The sequence below is a fragment of the Balaenoptera physalus genome (assembly GCF_965194825.1).
Source record: "Balaenoptera physalus genome assembly, chromosome: X".
Taxonomy (NCBI): domain Eukaryota; kingdom Metazoa; phylum Chordata; class Mammalia; order Artiodactyla; family Balaenopteridae; genus Balaenoptera; species Balaenoptera physalus.
The window spans coordinates 98,354,371-98,372,843 of record NC_138903.1 but is presented as its reverse complement, the minus strand read 5'-3'; the positions used below and the strand labels follow the sequence as shown (position 1 = coordinate 98,372,843).

At 43.0% G+C, this 18,473-nt stretch overlaps 1 protein-coding gene across 3 annotated transcripts in view; it reads left to right on the top strand.

Annotated features, from left to right (window-relative positions):
• Positions 1 to 18,473, top strand: part of CAPN6 (calpain 6) — a 32,689-nt gene that overhangs the window by 8,647 nt on the left and 5,569 nt on the right. Inside the window, exons 2-8 of one of the 3 annotated variants that reach the window (XM_082445648.1) lie at positions 4,511 to 4,690; positions 13,564 to 13,695; positions 14,736 to 14,944; positions 15,458 to 15,650; positions 16,208 to 16,401; positions 16,658 to 16,735; positions 16,835 to 17,021. In XM_082445648.1, coding sequence (XP_082301774.1) covers positions 4,526 to 4,690; positions 13,564 to 13,695; positions 14,736 to 14,944; positions 15,458 to 15,650; positions 16,208 to 16,401; positions 16,658 to 16,735; positions 16,835 to 17,021 — 1,158 coding nt within the window. In that variant the 5' untranslated portion in view covers positions 4,511 to 4,525. Of the gene's footprint in view, positions 1 to 156; positions 6,243 to 13,563; positions 13,696 to 14,735; positions 14,945 to 15,457; positions 15,651 to 16,207; positions 16,402 to 16,657; positions 16,736 to 16,834; positions 17,022 to 18,473 lie in introns of those variants that run through there. The other 2 variants (XM_082445649.1, XM_082445650.1) reach the window with 2 other exon arrangements.

Here is an 18,473-nt window from a genome sequence, read left to right as displayed (position 1 = left end):
GGCAGAGGGGCCATTTTATATTGGTCTTTCAAATGTTTGTGTGTGTCTTACTTAAAGTATGTGATCAAATCTCCTCATTTTCCACTAAGGACAGAAAAGGGATTTAACTTGCTTAGAACGAGCGCTTCCTAATACTACTGCCCTATATTGGTATATGGGGCAGCCATTTTATTCCCATTGCTCTTATGGGGAAACTGAGGGACAGAGATGTTATCTACACTAAATGATCGTATTTGGGACTGGATCTCCTGACTATGTGTGCTCTTTTCATGATTTTGAATTGCTTTTCATTTTTTGATAGAGTTCTGCAACGATGGAATTAAAGGAAATTCTGCACTCTTTTTTCTTGGAATTTCTTTGAACAGGGTCTTCTCTCTGGGCAGAGTAGATGTGTCCTATGTAAGGCTGGATCAGAGGACTTTCGTGGTCCCTTTCAGACCTCAGAATATCTGGCCAACAATTTAAATGTGAAGAACCATACGTTCCTTGGTAGATGCATTCTCTAAGGTGTGGCTATGCTTCTGCCTGTGTAGACATGGAAAGCACTCTTCTCTGGGTAAAATGTGGATGCTGAATTTGTATTACTTCGCCTTCTCCAAGCCCCATTTTTCTCATCACACCACCCCCAGGGGTGAGGATAGGGACCCCCGATTGCGGTGAAAGTGGCTGCTACTTCATGCCAGGGCAGAGTTCAGTCTTCTGTATTCACTTTGCTCTGCAAACTCCTAATGGCTTTGACTTCCGATTTTGCCCCAAGTAGAACACAAGGGGGAAACTGGGGAAAAGGAGAAACCAGCCAGGAACAACACCCTCGGGGGCCCTGTTCTCTCCCTCTCTCCCCCTTAAATGCCCTCCCCTGCCCTCCCACTCACCGCAATGGAAAGCAGGTTGTAAACCGCAGACTGGATTTCTTCTTATCAGATCATAATTCTCTTGAGTAAACTGAGGCAGATTTCATTTTTAAGAGCAAAATCTGGTTTCTACTCTAAGGCTGACCCACAGGTAAAGAACAAGTGCTTTTCCTCTTAAGACTTTGTCCAGCTTCGCAAGCTTTCTAGTCCGGTGAGTAGCAAAAGCTCCCTCTCCTAACTGTGACCTCGTGTTCTATGTGGCAGGCTCCCTCAGCTTCCCCTGGCAACTCCTAACTCACCACACCCTGGAGCCACCCCTCCCACTAGCCTTGGTCCACACGGCCTTCTTCATTCTCTCTGGATGGAGGATCCCCACTCAAACAGTACTTCTTAAGACCATTGTCTCAGTACAAAACTCCACACTCTTTTTCACCCAACCACCCATAATACTAGCCCTCGGGACACAAGGTCCCCCTTCTTAAATGTGCATGTTCCCTTTGTTAGCTGGAGGCCTTCTTTGGTTGATACTCAAAACCCCAGCTTTGCTTCTGTTTACCGACTTTCCTATATGTAGTCTTTAACCTAAAGGCTCTCTTGTCTTCACAGCTGGGTACAGTAAGATAGCAAAGAAGGAACATTCCCTTCTCCACTCTCCTATGCCCTGACAGGGCAAGTTGTTGATGACAAACCCAAGACAAATTTCTGAGTTTCCAAAAGTTTTCTGAGACTTAACTGATGAACCCTGAGATGTGAAGTGTTCGGATTCTCCCATGCTCATCAAACCATGGAAATAAAGAACCTTTTCAATATCCACCACGGCCATGAATTCTAGGCAGAATGCCTCAAAGTTAGGTATCATGTTTGCTTTGGAGGGTTTTCCTCATTTGAGCTAAAAAAAAAAAAATCCCTTCTTTAAGAAGGCAGTGTGGTGTGATAGAAAGCTGTACACTAAACCGGGTGTTACACAGACGAGGCTTTGAGTCAGCTCTGCCATTTTCTAGCTGCCCCTTGTCTGAGCTGCCATTCCTGGAGATACAAAATGAAAGGCACAGATAACATCTACGAAACATGGCTGCCATGAAGAGAACGTGAGCTGAAATGCACCCTTCAAACAATAAATTACCGCACAAACATTAATTTTCTACATAAGACATTCATCCATTCCACAAATATTTCCTGAACAGTGGCTGGGTACCTAGCTCTGTGCCAGGCAGTGAGAGGACTTACGGTGTGTATCTTGCACTTATGGAGCCCTTTCTACTTATTCGAAACACCTGTACACTAATCGTCTCATTAGGGAGAGCCGCAGTGTAAGGAGGGCAAGATAAATAACCCCGCTCCCCTGTTGAGAAAATTGAGGCACAAAGAAACCAAGGTCCCAGCAAATGGAATATAGTTTTCTGCTACCTAGTCAGAAATAGGGGGCAATTCTACTCTGCAGGTCCGACGGGGCGTGGGACTGCAATTGTACTCTAACGAATGCCTGTCAAAGTTGAGGCTATTGCTGGCTCTTCCTTATTTCCTGTGTGCCTCCAAAACGCATGTGCCCTCACCCAAAAAGCTTGAATTCTCTGCACCAGCTGTACATTCTGTCTCTGATAAAGTCGACTGGAATCATACCGGTTTTGAAAATCAAACTTGATTTTCTTCTCAATTGATGCCGTTTCTATCTGTAGACAGGCCTCTTTATATAATAGCGATTCCCTTTGCAGGCGCCTTGCCTGCCTCGCCATTTGACTAGGTAACAAGGTAGACTGGCAGTAGCAACGGGCCTTCCCAAGAACAGGAAATACTCACTTATCCAAAATGTTGAGAGACTAGGAGGCTCTGGGAAACTAAATATCCTAATTGTCCCAGACGATCCCCCATTTGCAGCCCCCAGCCTCTGGCAATCCACCCAACCTTCCAGGAAAAGCAAGAGGCACGGTAGGGTTTGTTGTAAGTTTGAGCACATGTAAAAATTGGGGTCCATTTGTAAAAGGCCCCAGAAAGGAGCCCTGGGCATACATTCAGGTTGGCTCTGATGCTGCTTAATGGAAAACTCTTACTGATACCGTCCACGACTTCAAACACAGTGAAATGCACGTTAATATTTAAAACCCGTGGACAGACTTAAATCTGATGACTGAAAGCATTTCAGTACTTGCAGTTTCCTGTAGCCTTCCATTTGAAAAACAATTGCCAATAAACAAGGCTATGGAAAAACTGGTTATTTTCAGCTTCTTATTCCTTGGATTCAGAGAAAGGGTAAGTTTGTTTACATATATTGTAGGTTGCAAATAACATCGAATTAAATTTTTTTATGGTTTTCAAATGGGGAGGCTTCTTTACCAGTGAGACATTTCGATGTAATACTAAAGGAACGGGAAGTAAGATAGTAGAGAGGTCTGATTAATATTACACTTTTTATAAAATAGCAACTGCCTCATTATTAACTGAGTTTTGAGCTGTGTTACCTACACAGATATTCTTTAAAGTGCTAATTAATTAGCCTTTTTTTTTTCAAATTCCGTCCATTTTTTAGCAGACACTCTGACCTTAGCCAGATTTTTTGTTTCAACCCTCATGTAATCATAGAATATAGACACAGTTATCCTTAAAATATATTTTTGAAATACTTGGTGCATATAGATTTTACAACCCCCTTCTATTTACCATTGACTGTCATCAGAGGATCATTAAAATCATTACAAATCTATCTTTGTGAATCAGGCAAAGTCATTGAAAACCCTATTATCACCCCAAAGCTGTTTAAAACCAAATTTGCCTTTCAAATTATCCTCATAAAAACCAGTGGTCAGGGGCATTTGAGTGTGGGGCACTCTGATAGACATTGCCTGAAGAGCCACTATATTAATTCTCTGTATAGCCATGTGAGAGTTGTTTTGTTGTTTTTTTTAAGAAAAGAAAGCAACAGTGTATTGACACGGGATAAGAATCCACCAAATTAGAGAAACTGAATTTCGGAGTCTGCCTTTTATGGTGCGCAAATGATTGCACACCAGACTTTGAAGAAGAAAGACACATACAATCTTTCTATCTTTCCTTGTCTTTGGAGGCCATCTGCTGAGCTCTGTTTCTTGCATTAGTCTTCCTGGCCAGTAATAAAAACGCAAAGCTCTTTAATGATAAAAGGGAAGGAATTGTGTAAAAGGGCTTGTTAGAAGTGAAAGGGGCTGCTTCTCCCCTCAAGCACAAAGTGTGTGGCCCTTCAGGGCACCAAATTATTCTGAATATAGTAAAGCGATTTTCCCTCTTTCTCTTCAAATTTACAATTGTTCTGTGCTTGAACTCCTCCCTGCCAGTGGAAGATGGAAGATTGCCCTTTAAATTATAATGACTCACGTTTAACTAGCAATCTTAACGTTTATTATCTATTTTTCCAATAAGATTGTTAAGGCCCATATTACCCCATTTGGCAGATGAGGAAACTGAGACCCAGAAATGGTTTAGATGCCTTATCCCAAACCCCAAACTAATTTGCTGTAGACCCTGGGCCCTTCTTTCCCTGAAAATGGTGACTTTTCCTTTAAAGCTAAAACTGAGGTGCCTAGCTCTGGGAATAAGTCACTGGGATGACAACTGTTTGTCTAATCTCAGGGAATCTTTAAAAGACTTGAGAACGTCTTCCTTCAGTAACAACAATTTTCTCATTCTAGACATAGTTTGACATTATGGGTCCTCCTCTGAAGCTCTTCAAAAACCAGAAGTACCAGGAACTGAAGCAGGAATGCATCAGGGATGGTAGACTTTTCTGTGATCCAACCTTTTTGCCTGAGAATGATTCACTTTTCTACAACCGACTGCTTCCTGGGAAGGTGGTGTGGAAACGTCCCCAGGTAACTTTGTTGTTTCAATTTCTGTTTCCCTCTTGATCTCTTTCATCATAAATCTACTTGGTCCGCTATTTCACTCACACAGCCCACTGCGTATAGACCAGTTTAGCAGACAACTTTATATTTTTTTATAGCATAATATCCTTTTTATATTTTTAGAGCACAGCAAAATTAAGAGGAAGGTATAGAGATTTCCCATGTATTCCCTGCCCCCAGACATACGGAGTGTCTCCCATTATCAAATGCCCCCTCTCAGCGTGGTACCTCTGTTACAACTGGTGAATTTACACTGACACATCATAATCACACAAAGTTCATAATTTACATTAGAGTTCACTCCTAGTGTTGTACATTCTATGGGTTTGGACAAATGTATAATGACATATAACCATAATTATAGTATCCGAATATTTTCACTGCCCTAAAAATTCCCAGCAGACAGCTTTAAAATGGGAAGTTTTATGGATTTGTGCTTCTGGCTCTAACTTGAGGAATCTTGAATTTTAGTCACATTTTATCAGATTTAGTAATTTAGAAAGAACAAAAAAGAGATATACCATGCTTGCTTTCTTTTGGAAGTTCATTTGAGTAAATATGGTAACTCAGAACGCAACTATACTCTTGTTTCTTTACTGAGTTACCTATGACAGCAACTTCGAGATAATCTCAGACCATTGAAGAGAAAAACTCCTTATATGGTGAGCATAAATGAAATAAACTCAACAGGGACAAGATGGAGTTGTTTGAATTGGGGGAGGGAGACTTCTTTGCTGCTCTTTGGATACCATCATCTGTATTCTCCCACAATTAGCAAAGTGGGATCCAAGTAGGATGGTAGCTCTTTCACCACCTATTCATAGTTACTATGGTTCTCTGTGGAACATCTGTATATTGTGTCTCTAAAGCAGGTCTCAGAACCCCTTTATAAGTCCTATATGAGTGGGAGGTCAATGTACAAAACGATAGGATGTTGGAATCTGGAGAATAAACAGTAACCTGGTTATAGCTAAAGGGTATGACTAGATAGAAGGATATTCAACCTGGGCTCCTTCCCAAAGTAGGTGACCAGGTATATAAGCCACCAAGGGCTGTTACGAAATGCAAATTCTTGGACTTTCACAATATCCTGAAGACCTTCTGATCCTATTTCATGATGTACCTTTTTTATGCACTGTTATGGAACCATCTCAGTCAGCAACTCAAGGTTCGCCTTCTTCAATGAACAATTTCCACAGCTTGAACTCCTAAAGGGAGTTCTTACAAGAGCTACTTCGGTTTATGTAGGTTGCCACCAGGGGGTGCCAAGATACATGGGTCACGTCAAGGCTCTTGTCTTCTATGTGACTCAGAGGACATGTCTCCATTTTTGCCCATAAAGTATGATAGCCACTGAGAATATAAGAGTTGGAGAAGTTCTCTCCATCAGAAGGAAGATTACACTGCTGCTGAGTTTCTGTGCCTCCAGTTGTTGACGTCCCTGTAGATCACTGACCTGCAATACAAATCTGGAAAACATGAGCAGAATTCACTAGCCACTAATTCAGTATGGAGAGAGGTAAGATTTTTTTCCCCCCAAATGCATGGAGAAAATAGAAATATGCTGTTTGGGATCCACTCTTATGAATGGATGGTGATAATGAGGGCCACCACTCTTTTTTGATGGTTGGCTATGAAAGAAAGGAGATCAATAGGGCAGAAGTAGCTGAAAAGAAGGCAGGAAATTGAGGGAGGTTTTCTGGGGGAGGGTGTCTTTTACAAATAGGACAGACTTGAACATATTTATAGGCTAAGGAGGAAATAGTAAAGAAGGAGAGGTTAAAGACACAGAAGAAAGAAGGAATAATGGATGGGGGTGAGGTCCTGGACGAGGCGGCAGGAGATCTGATGGGCAGTAAAATCGCAAGCCAACATGAAGCCATTCTGATGTGAGCCAGGCCAACAGTGCTTCCTGTATTGGACCGTCTTTAGACACATCCTCCCTCCCGCATCTTGGCTCAGTCCTTCGTCCTTTGCCTTCATCTTCCAAACTCTGTGGATTGAGTCCTAGATGAATTAGCAGGGAAGGAAAAAAACTTAATAACCACTGCAATAATCCATCTTGCCTCTGAGGCAAGCGATACCCCTTCCAAGGTGACTGGAGTGTCAGAAAGAGAGAGTGAATGGGGTAGAACAAGGCATAAGCATTTAGGGCATGCCTACGATGGGCCCAGATACTGTGTTGGGAGTTTTCTATACATTTTTCCATTTCATCCTAATTTGCTATAGCTTAGTGAGGTAGGTATCTTAAAAACCACTTTGATGTAATTCTTTTTTTCCTGGTGTAAAAAATAAAGGTAGATACTATGTTCATTTTATTGATGAGGAAACTGTGTCTCAGAGGGAAGGTAAGACTTTTCCCAGGGTCAGACTACTAACAAGCTGGGATTTGAATCCAGGTTTGACTCCAAAGCCTGTATTAGTTTTTACTCTACCATGCTGCCATGTCAGGGAGATAGATTTGCTCGTGTCTCTTTTGGTAAAATAGGTAGCTTCCCTCCAGTAAGTTCTCACATTCCTCCTCACTGTGTTGATGCTGTACGCCCATTAATTGATCCATACTGTCCCTTTTGAGAGCATACTCTGAGCTTAGTCTTAATTAGGCCCAAAGAGAGAGTCAGTTGAGAAACATTTATCGAGCGCTTACTCTATGCCAGCCTCTGTGCAAGATGCAGACGAGGCCTGGGGTGAGGGACTCCCATTCCAGCTGATGAGATGGATATTGAGCTATCAAAGAGTTAAATAAGAAACTACTGCTGCAGAGAGGAGATGCTATTTTCAGGCATATAGCCAGTAAATCATATAGGGTTTTGAAGAAAAGGAGATCATGGTGGATTGGAGTGGTTGGGGAGGGGGGCTCTTGTGGGGAGTAGGGGGAGAAACAAGGTTCCGGACCACCATCTGCGTCTCTTCAAAAAGCTGGAGATTCCTCTCCAGCCAGAGTGGAGGCCAAGCCTATGGGCAAGAACCATGTCAAAGTTCTCTGGCCTCCCATCAGGAAAGCCAAGAGACAGCCCTAGGCCTCTCTAAATTGGCTCAGGAAGACCAGATGGGTCGTTGGACTTACCTGCCTCATTGGCAAGGTTGAGATCCTCATTTGCAGGGAAGCTTACAGACATCTTGTCCCTTGGCATGCCACCTAGCCTCATACTCAAACAGGGTTAGTTTCTGAAGTCTCTAAAATGGAAGAAGCACGATTAACCAGATATTTTCTGTCTCTTTCCCTCCTGGGTTGCAAAGCCTCCATGTCTGTAAACACCACTGCTAATCAAACCAACCAACTGCAGTCAAGTGCCACCATCCTAGGGCAGGATTGAGCTCCCCTTCTTCCCACTTGCCACTTCCCTGCTGCGTCCTAAGGAGCCACTTTAGATAGGCAGGGATTATGAGAGTGTTTTGCAGTTGTTCGGTGCCAGTTCATCTGCCCATACCTTTCAGAGGAAGATCCTTCTCCTTAACACCTCCATTGGTCCAATGACCCCAGCTACTAGCTTCCTGGGTACACAGATATATTGCCTGAGACCTGTCCTCCTGGGCTTCCCTGTCCTCCTGGACCTTCAACATATAAAGTCTTAGCAGATTCTAAGAGCTGAGTTCCCCTGAATTACAGTGTGATCCTAAGACAGCAGGTAGGATATTTAGGCTGAAATCTAGCCACCAAATTCCCACAGAAAATCTCTTCTCCAGCTCCCTGCAGCGACTCTCCCCTCCTACCCGCCTCTGGCTTTTTTCCTGACTGACTCATACCCAGCTACAATCGTGTCTTTGGGTCAGACACAGCTATTCTCCTGCTAAAATGGAGCAAGGCCTTTTGGGGATTGCACAGCCAGCTGTGGAGGAAGCCAAGGCACCTGCACAAGCTCTGGCAGCTCTCTTGGTCAGGTTTTGAGTTCAGCCTCCACTACCATGGCCCTTGCCCAGGTCTTTTCACTACCTTGGGTGAGAAGAGGCCGATCAGGTTCCGGATTAAAACAAAGGTGGGAGGAATGGGAGGGAACGGTTGAGAGGGGACATTAGAAGCAGAGAGAGATTGCATATGAGGGACCCCGATAAAGGAGGAAATATTTCTCTCTTTGTGCTAATAGAAATTTCCAACACCCAGCTGAATGGGACACCCCTGTAGAGCAGTTTTGGCCTAGACTGTTCATGAATTTCTTTTTCTTCCCAGAGATCATGTCCCTCCACGTGAATAGTCCTAAGTGTTTTTTTCTGTTGACACAATCGAAAAGAGTTGAATAGGCCAATACTCTTGCCATCTGTCCTATTTATTTTAGATTCTGAATTTAAAAAACGCTAACAGCTTTATCAAAGTACAATTTATACACCATAAAATTCAGCTGCTTTAAGTATACAAAGCAATGATTTTTTAAAATAAATTTACAGAGTTGTGCAAACATCACCACAATCCAGTTTTAGACCAGTTGCATCATCCCAATACAATCCCTTGTGCACATTTGCAGGGAGTAAACCCCTCCTCCCCCCAGTCGCAGGCAACCAGTAATGTATTTTCGGTTTCTGTCTAGATTTGCCTATTCTGGACATTTCACTTAAAATGGAATCATAAAAGTCACTGGCTTCTTTAGATTAGCATGATTTTCAAGGATCATCCATGTTGTAGCATGTATCTGTTTCTTTTTATCGCCAAACTGTATTCCATTGCACGGATATATAAATTTTTCCCAATAAAGCAGTTCGGGATTTACACCCGGAGTCTCCTTGCAGAAGTCTGAAGGTTTAAAGAAGAAGATAATTCTGTAGTGACTTGCTTGTCCAGTTTGGAAGTGGAAGTTGGGCTTAAGATATTATTCTATGGTTCCATGTTGAGTTTTCCTTGGAGGGGTTAGGAAGGAAGAGAATGTTTTACCAATGATAAGATCGTCATGCAGAAGCAAAACTCCCCAGCAAGTAAAGTTGACTCCTTGTGCAGGTGGTTCAACATTGGTCCCTGAGCCGAGGTCCACCTATAAATGCCGTGTCTGGAGATGGTAGAATTTTCTAAGGATAAGATAATGGTTGCTTGGACTAGCTGATAAAGCCCTCAGGCCCTGAATGGCAGCCCTGGGCCTTCTGAGACGACTTAGAGCCTTGGACTCAGTCCTAATGTACCTACTGCAGGGCCAGCCTCACTTGTGAGTGTCCACACTGTCTCCATCCCCATGGGACTGCTAGACTGCCCATAGCACTTTTGAAATGCCTCCACTCTTCTGGCTGCTGGTTTTCTAGGCAGCCTTTCATTTTACTGTGGTTCTTGAGGTTTACCCTGGACCTCAATGTTTATTGTCAGCAAATTTCACCTGTGTAAAAAAAAAAATTGCTAAATATGTGGATGTGGTAGGTGCGAAGAGAGCCACGTAGACTGACATGCGTGGGGCTCCAAGGCTTGTAACTGTATACCTCCCTCCCCCACCACCCAGAGATCTCTGGGAAAGGAGATGAGGTAAGGACAATGGGAGGATCTCTCAATGCTCAGCTAAGAGAACGTACTTCCTAGAGACGCTGCTTTGCTTGTATCAGTAGAAGGCTTTGGCTCAGGGATGGGGGTCTGCAGAGACCATTCCTGGACTTACTCTTGGTGCTTGACTTCCTAGTTGTGTGTTTTCCCCCTAAGAAATTACTTTGCCTTGACAAACAGCCCAGTTCAAGGATCACGTCGACTAGGCCAACACAGCTGGGAACCATTAGGGGTTCAGCAATCTTCCCTACCTCTCAAGCCACCCAAATATGTGACTATGTGAGCTGTGACCTCTCCTCCAACTCCACTCCCTACCATTTCAGCAGAGCTTGGGCTGCAACTTCCCATCTGCACTCTGCATCCCAGCTTTGACTTACAGGAAAATGTCTCCAGCCTTGCTTCCTTACCCCCGCAGGAATTATAGCCAGTTGTCTAAATCTAGGGGAAAATTCAATAAATACCCATTTCATTGTTTTCAAATTTGTCACCAAAAAGTCCATTTGGCTGTTAGATTTGCATTGGCTCATTACCCTTTACCCTTTCTACCTCCTTAGCTATTTCTAGTCTTTCACTTCCTTAAAGAGGTAAAAAAAAATGTGGCTTAATAAAAATGTTCTCCCATGCTTCACATCATGGTGCTGACATACATAAGAGTTTGATTCATATTTCGTGGATGAAATTGAGGAGATTAAAGCACATTGGTGATATCTAGCATAGAACCAAAAGCTAAGACGTGAGTTAAGCCAGCCTTCCAGAATGATGGAGAGCTTTTAGGTGAGCGTTAAGCAAAGAGACATAAAACACTGGGATGGATGACTGAGAGAATTAGTTGCATCTCCACCCCTGAAGAGCTTCACAGTATTATCCTTTGCATGGTGACCATTGATCAACTTAAAGGCAAAAGGATGAACCAGCTGATGTCTAGAGGTTCCTTCTCTAACTGTATGTGAAGAACCTAAAACTTTAATCCTAGGTCTACTAACTAGCTAAATGACAAGAGAGGCAAGTTACTGCCCTTCTCTGAGCTTGTTTCCTCATTTTTAAAATAAACAGGTTGACTAAATAGTCTCTAAATTCCTTCCAGGTTTGACAGTCTACGGACTGTTAACTCATTTTTAAAAACCCATTGTTAAATAGCCATCCATCAAGTATGAAGAGTGGTGAAGTAAAACTGGGGCATGGGCCAGTTTATGAGAAGAAATTGAAAATAAGGTGTTTTATTTGCCCAAATGTATATTCTCCCATGATTACACACAGCTTTACACACACACACACACACACACACACACACACACACACTATATATATATACATACATATATATATATATATATATATATATATATATATATATATATATATAAATGTAAAATCACATTCACATTAGTCGACAGGAGAATAATTATCCAGTTCCTCAATTTGAGTTCTGTTTCCATGTCTTTTTGCTTATTTACATGATCCTTTAGGTCTTAAATAGAAGTTGACATGCCAAAAGTGTTTGCTGAGCCTAGATCCCTGCTGTGAATTAAAGCCTTGTGGAAAATCAAGACACTGTAATATAACCCCAACCACTAATAACTCTACATAAAACCAGCAAATAATTTGCCTTAATAATCTAAAAACACACTTTTCCACATATCGATGTTCACTTTATTGTTTTTTCATGCTTGGAAACTATTATATGCATCATCTAAGTCCAAGAAATCACTGTATAACTTTACATCTTGCTACAAATAAAATGGTAACGCCTGACTCAGAAAGGAAAAACTGTGTTTCGTGTCATCTTAGAAAAGGCAAAGAAACAATCAGAAGAGAAAGAATATCAGGATTGAATCCACCCAACACACCTGCTTTATGTTCAATAAGTGAAAAAACAGGCAGCTCCCAACGCATGAAAAAAATTTAGTAAGATAGAAGTCTTCTCCTAAGACAAAAAAGTAATGAGACACCAGGCATGCATCTAAAAAAAAAAAAAAAAAGACCAGAAAACCAAAGCTGACGACAACCCACCTAACTCTCTCCTTTTGGCAAAGGGATGACCAATTAATCTTCAGTTTGGACTTGTCCTTGCCCAGAATGCCTATTCCTTTCCAGAGTTATTTTGGCTTTTAAAGAATATTTGGAATGCTTCATTCTGTAGACCAGACCCTTCATCAAGGAGAATTATGTCCATTAAAAAAAAGAGGTTTGAGAACCAGAAAAATATAGCTGTCTCTATTTAATAATTTTTTAAAGGATATATGTCTAGATTTTCTTTCCATTTGAGACTAGGATTTATTTCTGCTGGGTAAGCAAAATGTCAAGGTACTGGCCAACGGCCTCCTCCACGAAGCTGTCTCCATCTACCCAAGACTTCATTGGTATTTCCTGCCTTTGAACTCTGCAAGGGCTGATACTCTGAGTCACGCAAACGTGTCTTCAATTATATGGTGTCATGTATGTGACTATACCTCTGTCCATGACTGTCTCTCTACTCCTTATGCCTCCATACCTCTCCCTTGTCCAACTGCTAACTCTAGTCATCCGTAAGGCTTCAGCGTGAACATTACCACCACTATTCAAATTATTTTGTCTACCACCAGGGAAATTTTGGGGATCCTTCCTTTAGGCATTGATTATACTTTGAAAATTCCTCCATTACATTGTGCTGGAATTGTATTATTTGGGCCTCATTTTCCTACTTGCAGTGGGAATGGCACAGCTAATGATCTGTTGGGGAAAGACACACACATACGCCTCAAACAAATACTTCCCCCCACTCTGTCCAGGTTCTGAACATCCGCTGTGGGAAAAGAGTATCTGTTGAAGTGCTCCTAGACGCGGTCTATTACCACCTGCTCTTAGTGCTGCTGCCATCTGTATTCATCCAAAGATGTGGGGAAATCTTGTTGCGTGGACACCGCTGTTGCCTTTGCTTTATGTTAGGAAAGCGCTTCATGCATACGGTCTCCTAACTCAGTTTTCTGGAGAGGGAGAAGCATTAATGTCCACCTCTATCAGGCCTTGTCTTTTAAGTGCAATCAGAACGTAATGTGCTAATCCCTCGTTCTCCTCTTTACAAGCTCACTGCTGCAGTGAAAACTCTCTAAACCTCAATGATAGCTATGTCTGAGGGCTCCCACCAGCACGTCTCATCCTGTCTCAGTCGCATCCTCCCCTTCCATTTCTCCTGCCACCTTCCCACATGACCCTTTTTCCTGTGTCTTGATGAGCTACTTGCTTTGTGTTTGTTTCCACAATCCCCCAACCCTTCCTTTCTCCTACCTGTGGAAGTCCTGGTAATCTTTCCACCTTACCTCATCTGTGAAGTCTGTCCTGCCTAGCTGAGCTCACACTGACCCGTGGGGAACACTTCCCAGACTCTTAGAACCAACTGTTGTATCCACAGGACATCTGCGATGACCCCCGTCTGATTGTGGGCCATATCAGCAATCACCAGCTGACCCAAGGGAGACTGGGGCACAAGCCAATGGTCTCTGCGTTTTCCTGTTTGGCTGTTCAGGAGTCTCACTGGACAAAGGTACCGACCTCACTCGGTTTCCACCTCCTTGTCTTCTTTAGTAACTTTCGGAAAAGTCAGCTCGTAACTGTCTCAGATTGTTTAATTCCTGAAGTCAGAAGTATTAACGATTGAAGGTGATTTCCCTCAATTTTATTATGAGAATTTTCACAAATACAGAAAGTTGAAAGAATTTTACAGTCAACACCCATTTACTCACCTAGATTCTACCATTAACATTTTACTCCATTTGCTTTGTCACACATATTAGGTGATCTTTTGTCACTTGCAGTACTTTGACTCAGTAGCTCTGCATACTTGCATTCTCAGTACCTACTGGGGTAAAAAGCCACTGGGGGCCAGGAAGTCACTGACAGATATGAACAAAAGAAAAGGTGAGAAAGAACTAGATCCTTGAAAAGGTTCTAATAAGTTATGAGTACAAAAATTCCTTTGGCATTTAGGCAGAGTTCAAGGCAATGAAGTGTTGACCTGGGAAAAATTAGAGCATTTTCTTCAGAAAATAACAATTTTAGAAGATGAATGTGTAATTGTATTTAAAAAGGAGACTTTCCCAAATGTAATTTTATTCAAGGTGTGAATAAAATCTATAGTCTATAGAATCTGCACGAACTCTCTAGGATGGACCTTTAAAAACTGAAACCACAGGGGGCCTTGTGTTTTGATTGATTTTGCTTTTTAAAATGCCTTGTTTATGTGGTTAAATACGCAACCACGAATATGTTTGTGTAGACAGTCTCTCATGATCGAGTTTGTAGATTAACTGTGGTAAATAGTTTAACCCATAGCTTGCTGCCCCCAGTCACCCTGTGTGTATTCAGGGCAAGCATGGTAATACTATCCTCAGCAAAACTGAACTGGGGGAGCAAAAATTGCAGAAAAAAATGCCCTACCAGGGACTTCTTCCTGCCTAGACCCAAACCAAACGTATTTGGTGTGCTTCCTGTTGCCACACGGGATTTGCCAGAAGTCAACTGTAATCTCAATATTTGGATATGGTCTGGTGAATAACAGTTGATTGAATGTTCTTATATTTCCAGACAATTCCCAACCATAAGGAACAAGAATGGGACCCTCGAAAACTAGATAAATATGCTGGGATATTTCGCTTCCGTTTCTGGCATTTTGGAGAATGGACCGAGGTGGTGATTGATGACTTGCTGCCCACCATCAATGGAGATCTCGTTTTCTCCTTCTCCACCTCCATGAATGAGTTTTGGAATGCTCTGTTGGAGAAAGCTTATGCCAAGTAAGGAGGGGGGTTGGCCAGTCAGCGGTCAGGCTACACAAGGAAAGGAAGGTCACATTCATCCTTGGGAACTCATGCTCTCCCAGCTTAGCCTTGGGCTTTAAATTGGGTAGGATATCAGTCAGATCCAAGGCTTTGCTTTGGACCTGGGAATGGCCCTCCATAATTCCAGATGAGAAAGAAATCAGCTGTTCCAGTTTCCATTAAACCCTTACTGCTCCCAGGTGCCCTCTTCCTGCTGCTGATCTACAGATCACATGGCATTATGGCCGCAGATTTTCTCCTTGTCTAATATTTACCTGTAGAAAGAAGTTTCTGCATGGACCGTCCTAGATCAACATAGCCTAAACCTAGAAATCTGACTATATTCTCAAAATATCTCTCATTTTGTACCTAGAGAAAAGCTAGCCGGTAAAGGCTGGCTGGGCAAGGACTGTTTTAACTTGGGGGAACAAGATGTCCTTGACCTGGAAAAATACTTTTACAAAGATAACTTTGCATATTTGCCCCCAGGCTGCTTGGCTGTTATGAAGCCCTCGATGGTCTGACCACTACTGATATCATCGTGGACTTCACTGGCACATTGGCTGAAACTGTTGACATGCAGAAGGGAAGATACACTGAGCTCGTTGAGGAGAAGTACAAGCTGTTTGGAGAACTGTACAAAACATTTACCAAAGGAGGTCTGATCTGTTGCTCCATTGAGGTTTGTACTCACCAAAGCCACTCTTCGCTCACTTCTGGCAGAGGAGACCACGACATTTAGTGGAGAACATCACCCTTACCCTGGAGATCCAGAACAAGTCATTATGAAACTCAGAAAGCTAGCAATAGGGACTGAGCCCTGGCGCAGAGGCTAAGGAGCTTTAGCCTTTTATCCTTTTGTACCAGTCATCCCGCTGGAGGCCGATGTAGCATCCGAGCTGATGTAAATAGTCTCTGCTAAATTATCCCACCTGCCTCTGCTCCTGGGTGTGGCGGTTATAGCTGTTTGCTCAAAGAGTTAACCAACCCCAATAAATTTCAATGCTCTTCATATCAATGTACTACTGTGGGTCATTTGAATTGTTTGAGTTGTTATATTAAATTCTTTATTTCCTTTCCTTGGCTTGCTTTGTGTCAAGTTAGGTGGCAGGATCAAATTTCTATCTGCATAAGAGAACTAGTTTCAACCATACTCGGGTAAACCAATCAAGGAAGAGGAAGAGCCAAGCCTTGGATCTCCCAATTTTTGTGCCCTTATGTATCTTTCTCTGCTCTCAGTTTCCCAATCAGGAGGAACAAGAAGTTGAAACTGATTGGGGTCTACTGAAGGGCCATACGTACACCATGACTGATATTCGCAAGATCCGTCTTGGAGAAAGACTCGTGGAGGTCTTCAGTACTGAGAAGCTGTACATGATTCGTCTGAGGAACCCCTTGGGAAGACAAGAATGGAGTGGGCCCTGGAGTGAGATGTGAGTGGCTTTCCACTTTGATTGCTGCATCCCCAAAGCCCTATACGTTCTCCCAATCCCATCCCTCCAGACTGCTAGCGGGCTGTCAATGCTTAGTGACATCTGTGGGTCCTTCTCGGACATGGGGCCTGTGACTTAGCTGATGGTGAGACAAAGCTGTCCCAGTCCTCATGTATTCTGTTCCTTTGGCATCCTGCTTACTGTAGGAAGTCAATGGCAAACATAATGGCTTATCCCTTTGTTCATTTGCCTTTAGTTCTGAAGAGTGGCAGCAACTGACTGCAGCAGATCGCAAGAACCTGGGGCTTGTTATGTCTGATGATGGCGAGTTTTGGTGAGCAGAGGTTTTCTGTGCTAAAGGGAATTGGGGCTTCCACATGGAACCGCAGGGGTAGGTATTAAGTATCATCTTCATTTCTTTCCTTCCATTCAGGATGAGCCTGGAGGACTTTTGCCGCAACTTCCATGAACTGAATGTCTGCCGCAATGTGAACAACCCTATTTTTGGCCGCAAGGAGCTGGAATCGGTGGTGGGATGCTGGACTGTGGATGACGATCCCCTGATGAACCGCTCAGGAGGCTGCTATAACAACCGTGATACCTTCCTGCAGAATCCCCAGGTTTAAATCAAATGCTTTTTCTTTGCCTTCAAGTTATCAAGGCAATAGGAAGCCAGGTCTCACCTTGGAGTATTTCTTTGACATCACTTCTCCCATTTGCAGCTATTGTGTGATATTCATCAACCAAGATGCATAGGGATTGGCTTAGATGCCTGTAAAGCAGACTGTGTCTCTTTGCAGAGACGTGACTTGGTGACATTATCAAATCCAAGCCACCTCCTCTGGCTGCCTCTCTCCTGACCATATTGCTGGGTATGCTTTGACACTCCCTGCTTCCTTGTGATGGTCCCACATTAGAGAGAAAGGATCTGCTCCCTGACGTTTTCTCAATTCTTTTTCATTTCTTTACTGCCTAATTGCTCCCTTGGGCATTTACTATATGTGTCCTCTTTCTCATGCAGGTGATTCTTCTGAACCCCATCATTAGGCCTCCCTTTTCTCATCTAGAATACCAGATCATTCTTCTCAGGATTTGAATTGCTACCCTGTCAATGACCCCGTTCCATCCATCTCCCATTACAGTGCTATTCCAGATGACACATTAGAGGTCAAGCCCAGGCACACCCCAAAGCAAAAAATCCAAACATCCAAAGCCTGAACCTATAATAACCTTGATGGTTTTATCTGCAAATGTGCTGATGAGCTAACCCACAGGATACAAGACTTCTGACTATATTGCAGCCTTACACATGAGTGTGTCTTTTCTTTCCATGAGCTTCATTGGCCAGCCATCTTGAAGGATACTAAAGCTGGTGGGATGATTTACTTAACTCATAGTTTTCTCCATTCCTTCCACCTTAATTGTCCCTAAAGAAAAGAAAGCTCCTATTGCTGCCCCCCTTCATTTACAGCCCTGGAAATGCTTTAACTATCAGGAACATATACCAAACTGGGGAAATGGGCTTTTTGGCTTCACTGTTTAAGTGTCTGTGCAGGATGGACCGACGGGGGCCTCGTGAGCGCATGTTTCTGCATCTGTTTCCTGTTTCTTGGTGGGAGGGTTGGGGGAGAGAGAGAGAGAAATCTGATGCCTTTTAGTCTTACTTCCCAATGGCACCATGATTCCCCAGATGATGTTTGGGAAGTCTCTAGAACAGGCCTGCAGCATCCTTAAAATGGTGATAGCAAAGCATCGATTCACCAAGGAAATGGATCCGGCCCCTTCCACAAGTCACACATCTGGGCTGGCAATAGGAGGCTAGCCTAGGGGAATGCTGCAGTGTCAGGTTAAGTCAAGCAAGGATGCTTTCTGTCTTTGTTGATTCTCAAATTTTCCTGTGTACAGCTTTTAAAAACAAGGGGACAGTTTATAAGATTTTTTAAAGATTTATTTATTTAATTTATTTATTTTCGGCTGCATTGGGTCTTCGTTGCTGTGTGCGGGCTTTCTCTAGTTGCGGCGAGCGGGGGCTACTCTTCGTTGCAGTGCGAGGGCTTCTCATTGTGGTGGCT